This window comes from Ochotona curzoniae, unplaced genomic scaffold (genome assembly GCF_017591425.1).
Source record: "Ochotona curzoniae isolate NIBS_2020 unplaced genomic scaffold, NIBS_Ocur_1.0 contig_2692, whole genome shotgun sequence".
NCBI classification, from domain to species: Eukaryota; Metazoa; Chordata; class Mammalia; order Lagomorpha; family Ochotonidae; genus Ochotona; species Ochotona curzoniae.
Genome location: NW_024465556.1, coordinates 17,606,033 through 17,618,198, shown reverse-complemented (window position 1 = coordinate 17,618,198; position 12,166 = coordinate 17,606,033). Strand labels below are relative to the sequence as shown.

The 12,166-nt window shown below is 42.7% G+C and overlaps 1 protein-coding gene across 1 annotated transcript in view; it reads left to right on the top strand.

The window, feature by feature from the left end:
- USP54 (ubiquitin specific peptidase 54) overlaps positions 1-12,166 on the top strand; it is a 109,416-nt gene that overhangs the window by 37,167 nt on the left and 60,083 nt on the right. Inside the window, exons 2-3 of the mRNA XM_040975953.1 lie at positions 7,968-8,124; positions 8,220-8,778. Of these exons, the coding sequence (XP_040831887.1) occupies positions 8,632-8,778 (147 nt within the window). The 5' untranslated portion in view covers positions 7,968-8,124; positions 8,220-8,631. The remainder of the gene's footprint in view (positions 1-7,967; positions 8,125-8,219; positions 8,779-12,166) is intronic.

Sequence of the window (12,166 nt, the reverse complement as noted above, 5' to 3'; positions counted from 1 at the left end):
GTGAATGTTGTAATATGTCACCCCCATGCACTGAAAGCACAGAGATGAAGTAGATTGAGCAATTGGTAAGGTGACAGTGTGAGAGAGGATCTAAAAAGGCTTTTGATATCACTGTTCCCTGTGTGGTAGTTTTAATGCTCAGCAATAAAAAATGAAGAGGACTGGCATTCCCCGTCGAGGCAGTGTTCGAGTAGAGACCGTGAAAAGTAGAGTACATAGTCCTTATATAGAAAGGGGCCCGGTTTACCAGGAGTAGATGATGAGTGAGTGGCACATAGGTAGTCAGTGAAATGTCTGGTCAATGAGCGAGTGGGTAGAAGATGAAGCTGAAATGATGGTCAGATCCAGCGATAGTCCAACTTTGTACAGGTGCCACACATGTTTATATTTTACATGATAAACTAGGAATTAATTTAACTGGCAGTATCAAAAATATGCAGTGTGAAAATCATAATCATGAATGGTTCCATAAGCAAAAAATCCTGCTAAAATAGTTCTGACTGACAACTTTAATTTTTTTCCCCTGAAGTTCGCTATTTCTGTATGTTTTTGTCTTGTTATCAGTAAGATAAGTAGACAAGAAAAAAATAGGGTAGAGAAACTTGTGAAAAAAATCCACCTGCTAAGTCTTTCCTCTGTGAATTAGAAAAATACTATTATTCTTCCCTAGGCAGAAGAACACCCTGATGCAGGAGCCAAAGAGCCATTGAAGATTATTGAAAGGGGGAGTGGAATGTTCTGGACTGTATTTTAGGAGCCCTCTGGCAGTCTCATGTAGGAGTGGGAGACCGATAATGAGTCAGTTGTGTGATGCACTGGTCCAGAGGTAGTAGGGATCTGAACAGCCACAGTGCCACTGAGAATCGAATGAAAGGAAATAGAAATTCAAACCTGGCACTGTTTCTACGTAGGAAATCATTAAACAGCTTTCATATTGCTGGGATATTATACATCTCATTGATTGGTTATCTCTGGTCCAGAGTCCTTTCACTCTGTTTCCAAGGAAATGAGTTTGAATTTGTGTTATGTTAATAAGGAAATTACAGATTAGATATTTCATCTATGCATTTTATGTAATTTAGAAAAGAGGCTGGGGGAAATCTTTAACTCCATCGTTCCAACAAGCCTCTGTTACTTACTGCCATTACCCTTATTATTATTTTACATTTACTTATTTTAAAAATAATTTATTTATGTACTTGAGAGGCAGAATTATAGACAGACAGGGAGAGAGGCCTTTATTCTATTGGTTGGTTCTCCAAATGGTTGCAACGGCTGGGCCCGGCTGAAGCCAGGAGCCTTTAACTCTAAATGGGTCTCCCATGTGGGTGGTGTGGATCCAAACAGTTGGACCACCTTCCACTGCTTTCTCAGCAGTGAGCTGGTTCAGAAGTAGAGCCTCTGGGATTCAAGTTGGTGACGCTGGCATCCCAGGAAGCAGTTTGACCCATTGTGACCCAATCCCAGCTCCTGTACATGGCATTTTAGCTGTTTTTCTTCTGTAGTGTCATGCATTCTGTTAAAATTTCTCAGGTTTTTTTTGTGTACTGGACCTCAGTGTGGATTTATATGATGTTTTTGTTTTAATTGGATTGAGATTATGTGGTTCATGTAAGAACCCTGCAGGAGTAACATTGCTTCCTTCTTACTGTGCTGTATCATTGCACTCGTGATGTCAGTATTCATTATTACTAATGATTTTGACCTGGATCATTTGGTTAAGGTGATTTTCTCCGTTGTAAAGTTTCCATCTTTCCTTCTGTTTTAATAAATCTCTTGGAGATACTTTGAAATTATTACCTGAACAAATGTCCTGGAGATCTCTGTGTATGGGGTTACAGCTGTAGTTAGACCCCTCATGGAAATTTATTTAGTTGTTTGAGAAATGAATTCCCTTGAAAGGCTTCCCTGGCTAGGCTTCCTGAGCCTTAAACTTGGTTTCATAAAAGGACCCCCAGACTTGGCAGGAGTAAATCCCATGTGCAGACCTTATCCAATGCTCCAAGCATTGTTTAGGAGGTCAATACGTTATCCATTAGGCTACCGGGGCTGATCCAAGCATTGTTTAAACTGTGCTAATAACCTGTAAATGTCTGGGCCTCATTTTTTAACCCCACTGTCTTTAAAAATGCAAGGCTTTTTGACCTGAGTCCACCCACACCTCATCTTTCTTGGTGCACAGACCGGTTTCATTTGAGTGACTCCCCCCCCGCCCCCCAGAAATAGATGTTAAGAACAGCCAGCTTCATTGGTGAAAAATACTTGTATGGTGGGGAGTAATTTGAGTGGCTTTAGCTGGAGAGCCTGCTTTATTACTTAGGCCCGAGAAGAATGACAGCACATGATGTGGTGCTGCATAGAGCTGTGAAGGAATCATTCTCTGTGTCTCATTAATCCTGGGAAGTAAAGTGGTTTTAACACAAAGTCATTGGTTTCTAGGACTATGCCTCTAATTCTGGAAGGTTCGCCTGAGTTGCGATGTTTTCAATGTGGTCCTGTCATTTTTCCCTCTGGACTGTGGATCCTTGACAGTTTCTGTAGTGAGTTCTAGTATCCAAAATCCTGGTGTTTGCAGGTGGAGAATTAGCCAGTTGAGCCATCTCACTGGGTCTAGGGAATCTTCTTTAAGAAAAACAATTTCTTTTCTTTTTTTTTAAGATTTATTTATTTTTATTACAAAGTCAGATATACAGAGAGGAAGAGAGACACAGACAGAAATCTTCCATCCACTGGCTCATGCCCCGAGTGGTTGGAAAGGCCAGGGCTGAGCTTATCTGCAGCCAGGAGTCTCTTCTGGGTCTCCCACATGGGTGTAGAGCCCCAAGGGCTTGAACCTCCACTGCTTTCGCAGGTCACAAGCAGGGAGCTGGATGGGAAGTGGAGCAGCTGGGACTCAATCTGGCGCCCATATGGAATGCAGGTACTTGAAGGTGGATGATTGGACCGATGAGCCCCTGTGCCGGCCCCAAGACCTTTTATTTAAAATAGGAAATTTGGACCATGCCCAGAAATCCTGTACCAAGGAGAGGAGCCTTGCAGCTTAGGCTGCAATGCATCTTGGTAAATCTGCTCTGGGATGTCAAGGTCTGCTAAGAGATTGAGACACTGTTTGCCATCATCTTATACATGGGAAGGTTTTTGGTCTGCCCGCAAGAAGGCAGTAAGCTATAATGTAATGCTCTGCTACACAAGAAAAAATGTAATAAGATGATATGCTTCCTTCAATATAATTTTTTTAATTTGAAGGATTTACAAAGAGAATGAAAGACAAAGGGAAATACTTTTCATTTGTTGGCTCACTCGCCAGGTGGTGACAGCAGCTAGAACTGACCCAACCCAATCTGAGGGCAGGAGGCAGGATCCAGGAGCTTCTTCCAGGTCTCCCACATGGGTGCAGGGTCCCAAGACTTTGGGCCATCCTCGACTGCTTTCCCAGACCACAAGCAGGGAGCTGGATGGCGAGTGGAGCAGCTGGGAGTAGAACTGGCACCCATAAGGGATCCTGGCGCATACAAGGCGAGGACTTTAGCCATTAGGCTGTTGCACCAAGCCCGCCTCCTTCCATCGAATTTTGGCTTCCACTTCCACAGATGTTAGGTATCACTATCTTTTTCAGAATTGAAAGGAACACAACAGTAAAATTTGAAAATCTTTGTCTTCGTGATCAGTTACTCCATGATCTTGGGACATTCTCAGAAACTAGTAAGTATATATGAAGATGATGATGCATTTTTGCCAGAAGTGTTACAAATGATCAATAAATTATCCTGGTTGTCAGGTAGCCCCCTGTGTGTTTTGATGTTGTTGTCTAGGACTTTTGTCCGCAGGATGATGTAAGCACTTTGGCTGTAACTGCTATAGGGGCAAATGATTATAGTCTACCTTTGCATATAGGATTTAGTTGCCATGGGCCTGGCATGGTAGCCTAGCAGCTAAAGTCCTCACCTTGCACATGCTGGGATCCTAAATGGGTGTCGGCTCTAATCCCGATGAGCCTGCTTTCCATCCAGCTCCCTGCTTGTGGCCTGAGAAAGCAGTTGAGGAAGGCTCAAAGCCTTGGGACCCTGTACCCACGTGGGAGACTTGGAAGAGGCTCCTGGCCCCTGGCTTCACATCGGCGTAGGTCTGGCCATTGCGGCTGCTTGGGGAGTGAACCAGTGGATGGAAGATGTTCCTCTCTGCCTCTCCTCTCTGTATATCTGACTTTCCAATAAAAATTTAAAAAAATTATGTGGGTGTGGGGGTGTATTTTTTAAAAAATGCTAGGGATAGGATGTTTGCTGAAACAGTTAAAATGCCCTCCTGGTTACTCTCAAGCCTGCATCTCATGTCCGAGAACCTGGATATGAGTTATAGCTTCACATCCGGTTCCGGTTTCCCGCTGATGCATACCTGGGAAGCAGCAGACGATGGCCCGAGTGATTGCTCCTGGGCACCCACCTGGGAGACCAGACTAGAGATCTGAGTTCCTGACTTAAGACTTGCTTAGCTTTCACTGTTGCAGCTGTTTGGGGAGTGAACCAGAGGTTGAAAGATTTCTTTTTCTCTCTGTCTGACTTAAAATTAAAGAAATTTTAAAAGAGAAAACTGGTAAAACCCTGTGAGACTTCATAATAATTACATGAATTTGAATGTAACACAGTCAGCTTCTGACATGCATCGATTCTCTGTTTTTTTCAAATGGGGTGGGAGAAAACCCCTTCTGTACTCCAAGAAACGGGGCCGCTGGGATTAGAACCGGCGCCCACATGGGATCCCGGGCGTGCAAGGGAAGCGTGCAAGCCCCGCTTCCCTTCCAGCTCCCTGCCTGTGGCCTGGGAAAGCAGTCGAGGACTACCCAAAGCTTTGGGACCCTGCACCTGCATGGGAGACCCGGAAGAGGCTCCTGGCTTTGGATCGGCATAGTATCGGCCGTTGCGGTCACTTGGGGAGTGAATCATCGGACGGAAGATCTTCCTCTCTGTCTCTCCTCTCTGTATATCTGCCTTTCCAATAAAAATAAAATAAATCTTTAAAAAAAATAATAGATGTGAAATTGCAATCTTTCTCCCAGTGTTTGGTTAATTTGTACTGATATATCACTTGTGCTTTGTGAGGTTATTTATTCTTTTTGTACAATTAAAAAACTTATAGTGCCTTATAACTTCTTGTACTCTAAGATCCCCAACATAAAATTTATCTTTTCTTTTTTTTAGATTGGTTTTTATTTAAGGAGATAATTATAAGAGAGAGAGAGAGAGAATGAGCAAGAGAGAATCTTTCATTTGCTAGTTTGCTCCCCAGATGGCTGCAGTGGCCAGTTTAGGCCTTTCTGACGGCAGGAGTCGGGAACTTCTTTGGGGTCTCACACCTTGGCAGCAGGGGCTCATCTGCTGCTGCTTTCCCCAGTGCATTAACAGGTGCTGAATTGGAGGTACAGCAACTGGGATATGAACTGGCACCCAGAAGAGACACTGGCTTATCAGGTTGTGGCTTTACCCAGTACTCAACAATGCCAGGCCTTCATAAACTCTTAAAGGTATTTGTCATATATTCAGGTGGACAGATACAAGTAGAACACACACACACACACATGTTCTTTTGAACCGCTTGAGAATAAATTGCAGACATGTTTTTATATGTGAAATCCTCAATATTATCTAAGGAATTCTTTTTCTTAAAAAAAAAATGTTGGGCCTGGCGTTGTAGCCTAGTGGCTAAAGTCTTCACCTTGCATGTGCCAGGATCCCATATGGGCACCAGTTCTAATCCTGGCTCCCCCACTTCCCATCCAACCTCCTGCTTGTGGTCTGGGAAAGCAGTCAAGAAAGACCCAAAGCCTTGGAACCCTGCATGTGTGTGGGAGACCCGGAAGAGCCTCCTGGCTTCTGGCTTCAGATTGGCACACTTCTGGCCATTGTAGCCACTTGGGGAGTGAATCATTGGATGGAAGATCTTGCTGTCTCTCTTCCTCTATCTATATCTGACTTTTCAATGAAAAAAAAGTTTAAAAAATAGAAATCTTTTAAAAATGATGTTGATGCCATATAGATGGACACTGGAGGAAGGTTATGTTGTTTGTTGCTGGAGCTCTAAGTTGAGTGAAATGCTTGTGTCATCAGTAGTCCTTCTCACCATTTGTTGCTTCTCTCGCCTTTGTTCTTTTGGGCTCTCCCTTATAGTTTCTGACACACCTAGAACAAGTGTGAGAACTTATTATCTTACCCGGCGTAATGAAAGATGCCATTCAGAGTTTTAGAATCTGTGACTGACTTGTTTTTTCTTTCCTTTTGCTCGCTGTGCTCAGCTGTGTGTGTCATAGGGCAGACTGAGTTTCAGTAAGCTCCTAATGTGGATACTGGAAACCTCACCTGCCTGCCAAGTCCTTTGGCTGAGAGCGAAGTGGAGGCTTGGTACTTGTCATTCCTTTGCAGCTCTCAGCTAAAGGAATGTTGCATAGCTTGTTGGAAGTTGCTTAGCGGCTTGAGCAGGGTGTGTGCCAGGGTGTGTAAAGACAGGTGAGGGTCTTTGAGTCTCTGTGGGTGGTGTGGGTTTCCTTCTTATACTATGTTAATCATCAGATAGTATTTATTGAGTGCATCCTATGACTAGTATTGTGATAGGAACTTTTGGGATAGTACAATGAAATACATCTTTAAATCTATGTGTATTGGTCAAACAGTTCTGTTTGAGGTTGGTTTTGTGTTGGGCAAGTTAGTGTCTTTAAGTCTCACTTTACTCTTATGTACAATTGAACTATTAATACTTAACTAATGGGACATTATAAAGATGAAACACGGCATGTAAATATAGTGTTTAATATAGCTGACACTAATTAGTGTTTCCTTTCATATAGCCAGATTTAGGATTTATGACTGATACCTTATAAAACAAATAGAGAGTAATATAAACATAGTGAATGCTATGACAGTGCAGTGTATAATCAAATACTTTGTGACATGTAGTTTATAAAGATTATAAAGACTAGGCAAAACAGTCTTGTGTAACGTTTATTGTTTCTGTGCCTCAGTGTTTCCGTTGGACATGCCGTGGATAATGCTGGGTGTTCTTTCAGAGAATGAGACAGTTGTCACAGCATTTTTGCCTTATGATGAATATGATAGTGAGAAGGAAGAGAGAATTGAAGAACTTTTAGAAAAACAAATGTAGCACACAATTCTAATTTTTTTCCTAGTGTAGATGTGTGAGTCTTCTAGGAAATGTTCAAGCTGGACTTGAATAATTTCTTAGGAGGGAAAATGCTTGTCTGAAATTGCTCACTGTTGCCTCACTGGCATTTGATTCAGTGGGAAAGTTCAGTTGGTCAGTGGATGACCTCTGGTTGTGAATCCTGTGGATATAATTTAAGAATTAATGACTTGTATTCCAAATTATCTCCCTGATTCTCAGACAGAAATCAACAAGGTAGGAGAAGATTGAATTCTTTGGGATTGGATGTTGCAGATGTATGGTTTACTCACTGTGGGTTTTCTCTGGAACATCTGTTACTCAGAATGGAGTCCAGTCTGCTTTATTTGCTCATCCCATTTTGAAGCAGATTTTGGTAACTATATGTATGGAAAACCCTTTTAGCAAGGTATTTTACCCAGCAACTTCCCAAAGAAACTTTCAATTCCTACTTTGTTTTCTATTTTACTTGGTGATCTTTGTTGTTGTTTATATACTTTTTGTTAGCCTGCTTCTGGAAAGTTTCTACTTGGTTTTTCTCTCCCAATCAAGTTCCTTCTTTTTCAAAAAAGTTATAGTAGTTTCCTATGAAAGTAAAGTTACACTTTTTTTTCTCTCTCTCTCTCTCCTTTAATTTGTTTTGTTATTGTTGTTTGGTATTTTTTTTTTCTTTTTTGGCATTGTTTACCAAGGTTTCAAGTTTATACGAGAGGTGAGGCAACGTTGATCTTGGCAGAACAGTGCAAAGCCAGGCGAGTCATTAAATGACGCAAGCTTTTGATTTTTTCTTTCTGTTAAAGCTCTCCGGCACGGCTTGCTATTCTAGTCTCAGAAGAAAGGAGAAGAAACTTTCCGAAGATCTGGATGGGACGCTAGGATTTGGCACACATTGTGAAGAAGAGCATCAACAAAAACCCTAGATAATCTAAACCAGCTTCTTGTCCTCGTGGAATCTTGGTCAGTTGCTTAGAACTTGAATTTTTGTTTCAGAGAATGTTGGGACAAGGAGGGTTCTGTTGGATTCCTGTTTATCTAACTGCCTCTCCTTTTAGTTGGAAAACTCTCCAGTCCATAAGAAGCCTTATAAACAAGCCTGAAGAGCGAATCATACTCTGATCCTGGAGACTGGTGGAGTTGAGGGTTACGTCCATTTCGCCAGGACTTCTGGAGGCAACGGAAGAGAGCCTGAAGGAGTTGACACTGCCAGTTTCTCCGTGTGCATTAACCCTGCGCCATGTGACACTGTTTGGAACAAGGGAGAGGCGGGTCTGTCATCTGAATCTAAGAGGATACCTGGGCCATTTGAGTTTCATACATGGTGCTTGGCAAGTTGGAAACTTGAAATCTTTGGCGATAAATCCACAAAAATTCAAGATTTCCTTTCCTTTGAGGACTTTAGTAGATGAAACTGCTCTACCATAAAGAAGTGAGGTCCTCTCTGTGTTTCTAGGCTAAATGTGAACAATGTCTTGGAAGAGAAATTACTTTTCCGGGGGCCGTGGGAGTGTCCAGGGGATGTTTGCACCTCGAAGCTCAACCTCCATAGCCCCTAGCAAAGGCCTCAGCAATGAGCCCGGGCAAAACAGCTGCTTCCTCAACAGTGCCCTGCAGGTAAGGGCAATTTCTTTCTTTTTGGTGAATTTTGACTGTTAGGTTGCCCATGTTGTATTTCTGGTAGCACTTTTAAATATGATAACTGACAGTCTGGGCTTGAAATCAGTAACTTCTGCTTAAAGTTTTCTTGGTGTGAGTTTTAGTCAGGCTGTTTTGTCTTAAATCTTGATTACCTCATTGCTAAAATATTTGTTTAAAATGATAATAGAAATTATAGTAACTTGCTAACCTGTCCAGAGGAAGGCACGTGAGCAGAACAGTGATCTTTCTACTTATCACTTCTTCCCTCAACAGTCTCTTCTGGGTTTTTTTTTGCAGCCAGTGTTTCTTATTATTACCTATTTGCTTTTCTTTAGTATATAAAACAGAATCCTTTCCTGAAGTGTAGACTTTCAGGCAAGTTGTTTTCTTCTCAGAATATTCAGGCTCCCAGCGCGCACACTGAAGGCAGTCCCTTCTTCGTCCACTTCGTCTCCCTGTGCCCACCTGTATATTGGCTCATGACTGGTATCTGGTCATATATTTGAACAGAGCCAGTGGGAAGTCAGTTCTCCCAAGGTGATTATTTACCCGAGATGTTCCCTTTTGCTGTTGTTGGCCATGGTAATAGTCTCAATGTTTTGAAGTTCCTGCTCATTCAGATCTCTGATATATTGGATGCATCGCTCTTCCCTCGTCTCTGTTTTTCAGAGTATAAGTAAATTGAATTTGCTGCCCAAGATAGTTATGCTTGGGTGAAATATTAGCTGGGGTCTGTGGGGGCTTTCCTAGGGGCAGTGTGAACACAGTGAGTTAAGCTGCCACCTCGCAAGCCCGGCAACCTGTGTGAGTGCTGGTTTGAGTTCTAGCTGCTCCACTTACAATCCAGCTCGCTGCTGATGTGCCTGGGAAAGCAATAGATGACGACCAAGTCTTTAGGTCTCTATAGCACCAAGGAGACACCAAAGGAGTTCCAGGTTTCTGGCTTCAGCTTGATCAGGTCCTGGTTGTGTAGTCTTTTGGGGCGTGACCCAGCAATGGAAGATATGTCTAACTCCCTCTCTCTGAGTAATTTTGCTGTCTTTCAGGTAAATTAAAAAGGCTTTAAAAAGAAAAAAAAAACAAAACATATTTACCGGGGCCAATATGGTAGCCTAGTGGTTATCCTTGCATGCACTGGTATCCCATTTGGGTGTTAGTTCATGTCCCAACTGCCCTACTTCCTATCCAGTTCCCTGCTTGTGGCCTGGAAACACAAGTCGAGGATGACCCAAAGCCCTGAGACCCTGCACCCACATGGGAGACCCTAAAGAAACTCCTGGCTCCTGGTTTTGGATTGGCTCAGCTCCAGAAATTGCAGCCACTTGGCTGCATTAGCAGATGGAAGATCTTCCTGTCTGTCTCTCCTCCTCTCTGTTTATCTACCTTTCCAATAAAAATAAATATATCTTAAAATTTTTTTTAAAAACTTAAATAGTTACCACTTAATCCTTCTGTATTTTTTAGATTTTACTTTTTTTTAATTGATTCACTCCCCAAGTGGCTGTACTGGCTGGAGCTGAACCTGTCAAAGCCAAGAGTCTGGAGTTTCTTCTGGGTCCCTGCATGGGTGTAGGATCCTGAAGCTTTGGGCCATCCTCAACTGCTTTGCCAGGCCTGAAGCAGGGAGCCAGAAGGAAAGTGGAGAAGCTGGGATATGAACTGGCACCCATATGGCATTCTGGTGCATGCAAGGCGATGACTTTAGCCACTAGGCTACTGTGCTGGTCCTAAATAAAAAAATCTCTAAAAACACTGAGTCATAGATGTATATATTTTTAAAGAGTTATTTATTTTTATTGCAACATCAGATAGAGAGAGAGAGGAGAATCAGAGAGGAAGATCTTCGTCTGACAATTTGCTCCCCAAGTGACTACAATGGCCGATGCTACACCAATCTGAAGCCAGGAGCCAGGAGCTCTTCTGGATCTCCCACACAGGTGCAGGGTCCCAAGGCTTTGGGCCATCCTCAACTGCTTTCCCAGGCCACAAGCAGGGAGCTGGATGGGAAGCAGGTCTGCCAGGATTAGAACAGGTATCAATATAGGATCCTGGCGTGTTCAAGGCAAGGACTTTAGCCTCTAGGGAATGGTACCGGCACCATGAGTCATTTTTTAAAAAGGTGAGAATACTATTGGTGTAAATAGTACTGCACTTGAGGATTATGAGATCTGAATTCTGGTTTTAGGTCTTTTGTAGCCCAACCTTGCATAGATAATAGTATTTGAGTTTCCCCATTCATAATACAAGAATCTTGCAACTTTTCTAGGTAATAAAAATTTCATACTCTCAGTTCTCTGCTTTCCAGTTATTTAAAAAAATTTTTTTTTAAGTTGGAAAGTCAGAAATATATAGAGGAGGAGAGACAGAGGAGATCCTCACTGTTTCACTGCCTGGCCACAATGGTCAGAGCTGAGCCCGTCTGTTGCCAGGAGCCAGGAGCTTCTTCCAGGTCTCTCATGTGGGTCCAGGGTCCCAATGCTTTGGGCCATCTTACCAACAAGCAGTGAGCTGGATGGGAAGTGGAGCAACTGGGACATGAATTAGCACCCATATTGGATCCTGATGTTTGCAGGGTGAGGATTAGCCAGTGGAACACTGTGGCAGGCTGTCCCCAACTATAATATGTATTTTAACTTTTCATGACAGAGATAAGACGCATGCTCCGCAATTATGTTTTGCCTTGGCTGTTTAGTGCTTTTTAAATTTTGTGCTGTTAATTTTTTTTCTAGCAAGAGGAGTTTCCCAAGGCAATTCTGTGATATATTATGTAATTTTCTCTTTTAAGCTGAAGTCTACAATTTATTCAGATTTCTTTAATTTTTATCTGCTGTCTTGCTCTGTCCTAGAATTCTCCCAGCTTTCAATTTATTTTCTGAACCTGCGCTTTGGTCTAGAATGTCCTGGTTTCTGACAACGTTTGATGCTTTTTGTTTTAATTCATTTATTAGAAAGTAAGATATACAGAGAGGAGAGACAGATCTTCTGTTCGTTGATTCACTCGCCAAGCAGCTGCAACATCTGGAGTTGCACCGATCTGAAGCCTGGAGCCCATAACCTCTTCCAGGTGTCCCATGTGGGTGTGGTTTGGGGCCATCCTCCACTGCTTTCCCAGGCCACAAACGGAGCTGGATGGGAAGTGGGGCTGCTGGGATTAGAACTGGTGCCCATATGGGATCCTGGCATGTGCCAGACAAGGACTTTAACTGCTAAGCTACCATGCCTGGCCCAACTTTTGATACTTTTGAAGGGAAGTGGTTAGACATTTTGTAGGTTGCCCTTCTGTTGGAATTTGTCTGATGTTTTGTCATGATTAAACTGGGATAATGATTAGATTTGGGCACCGGTTCTAATCCCAGCAGCTCCA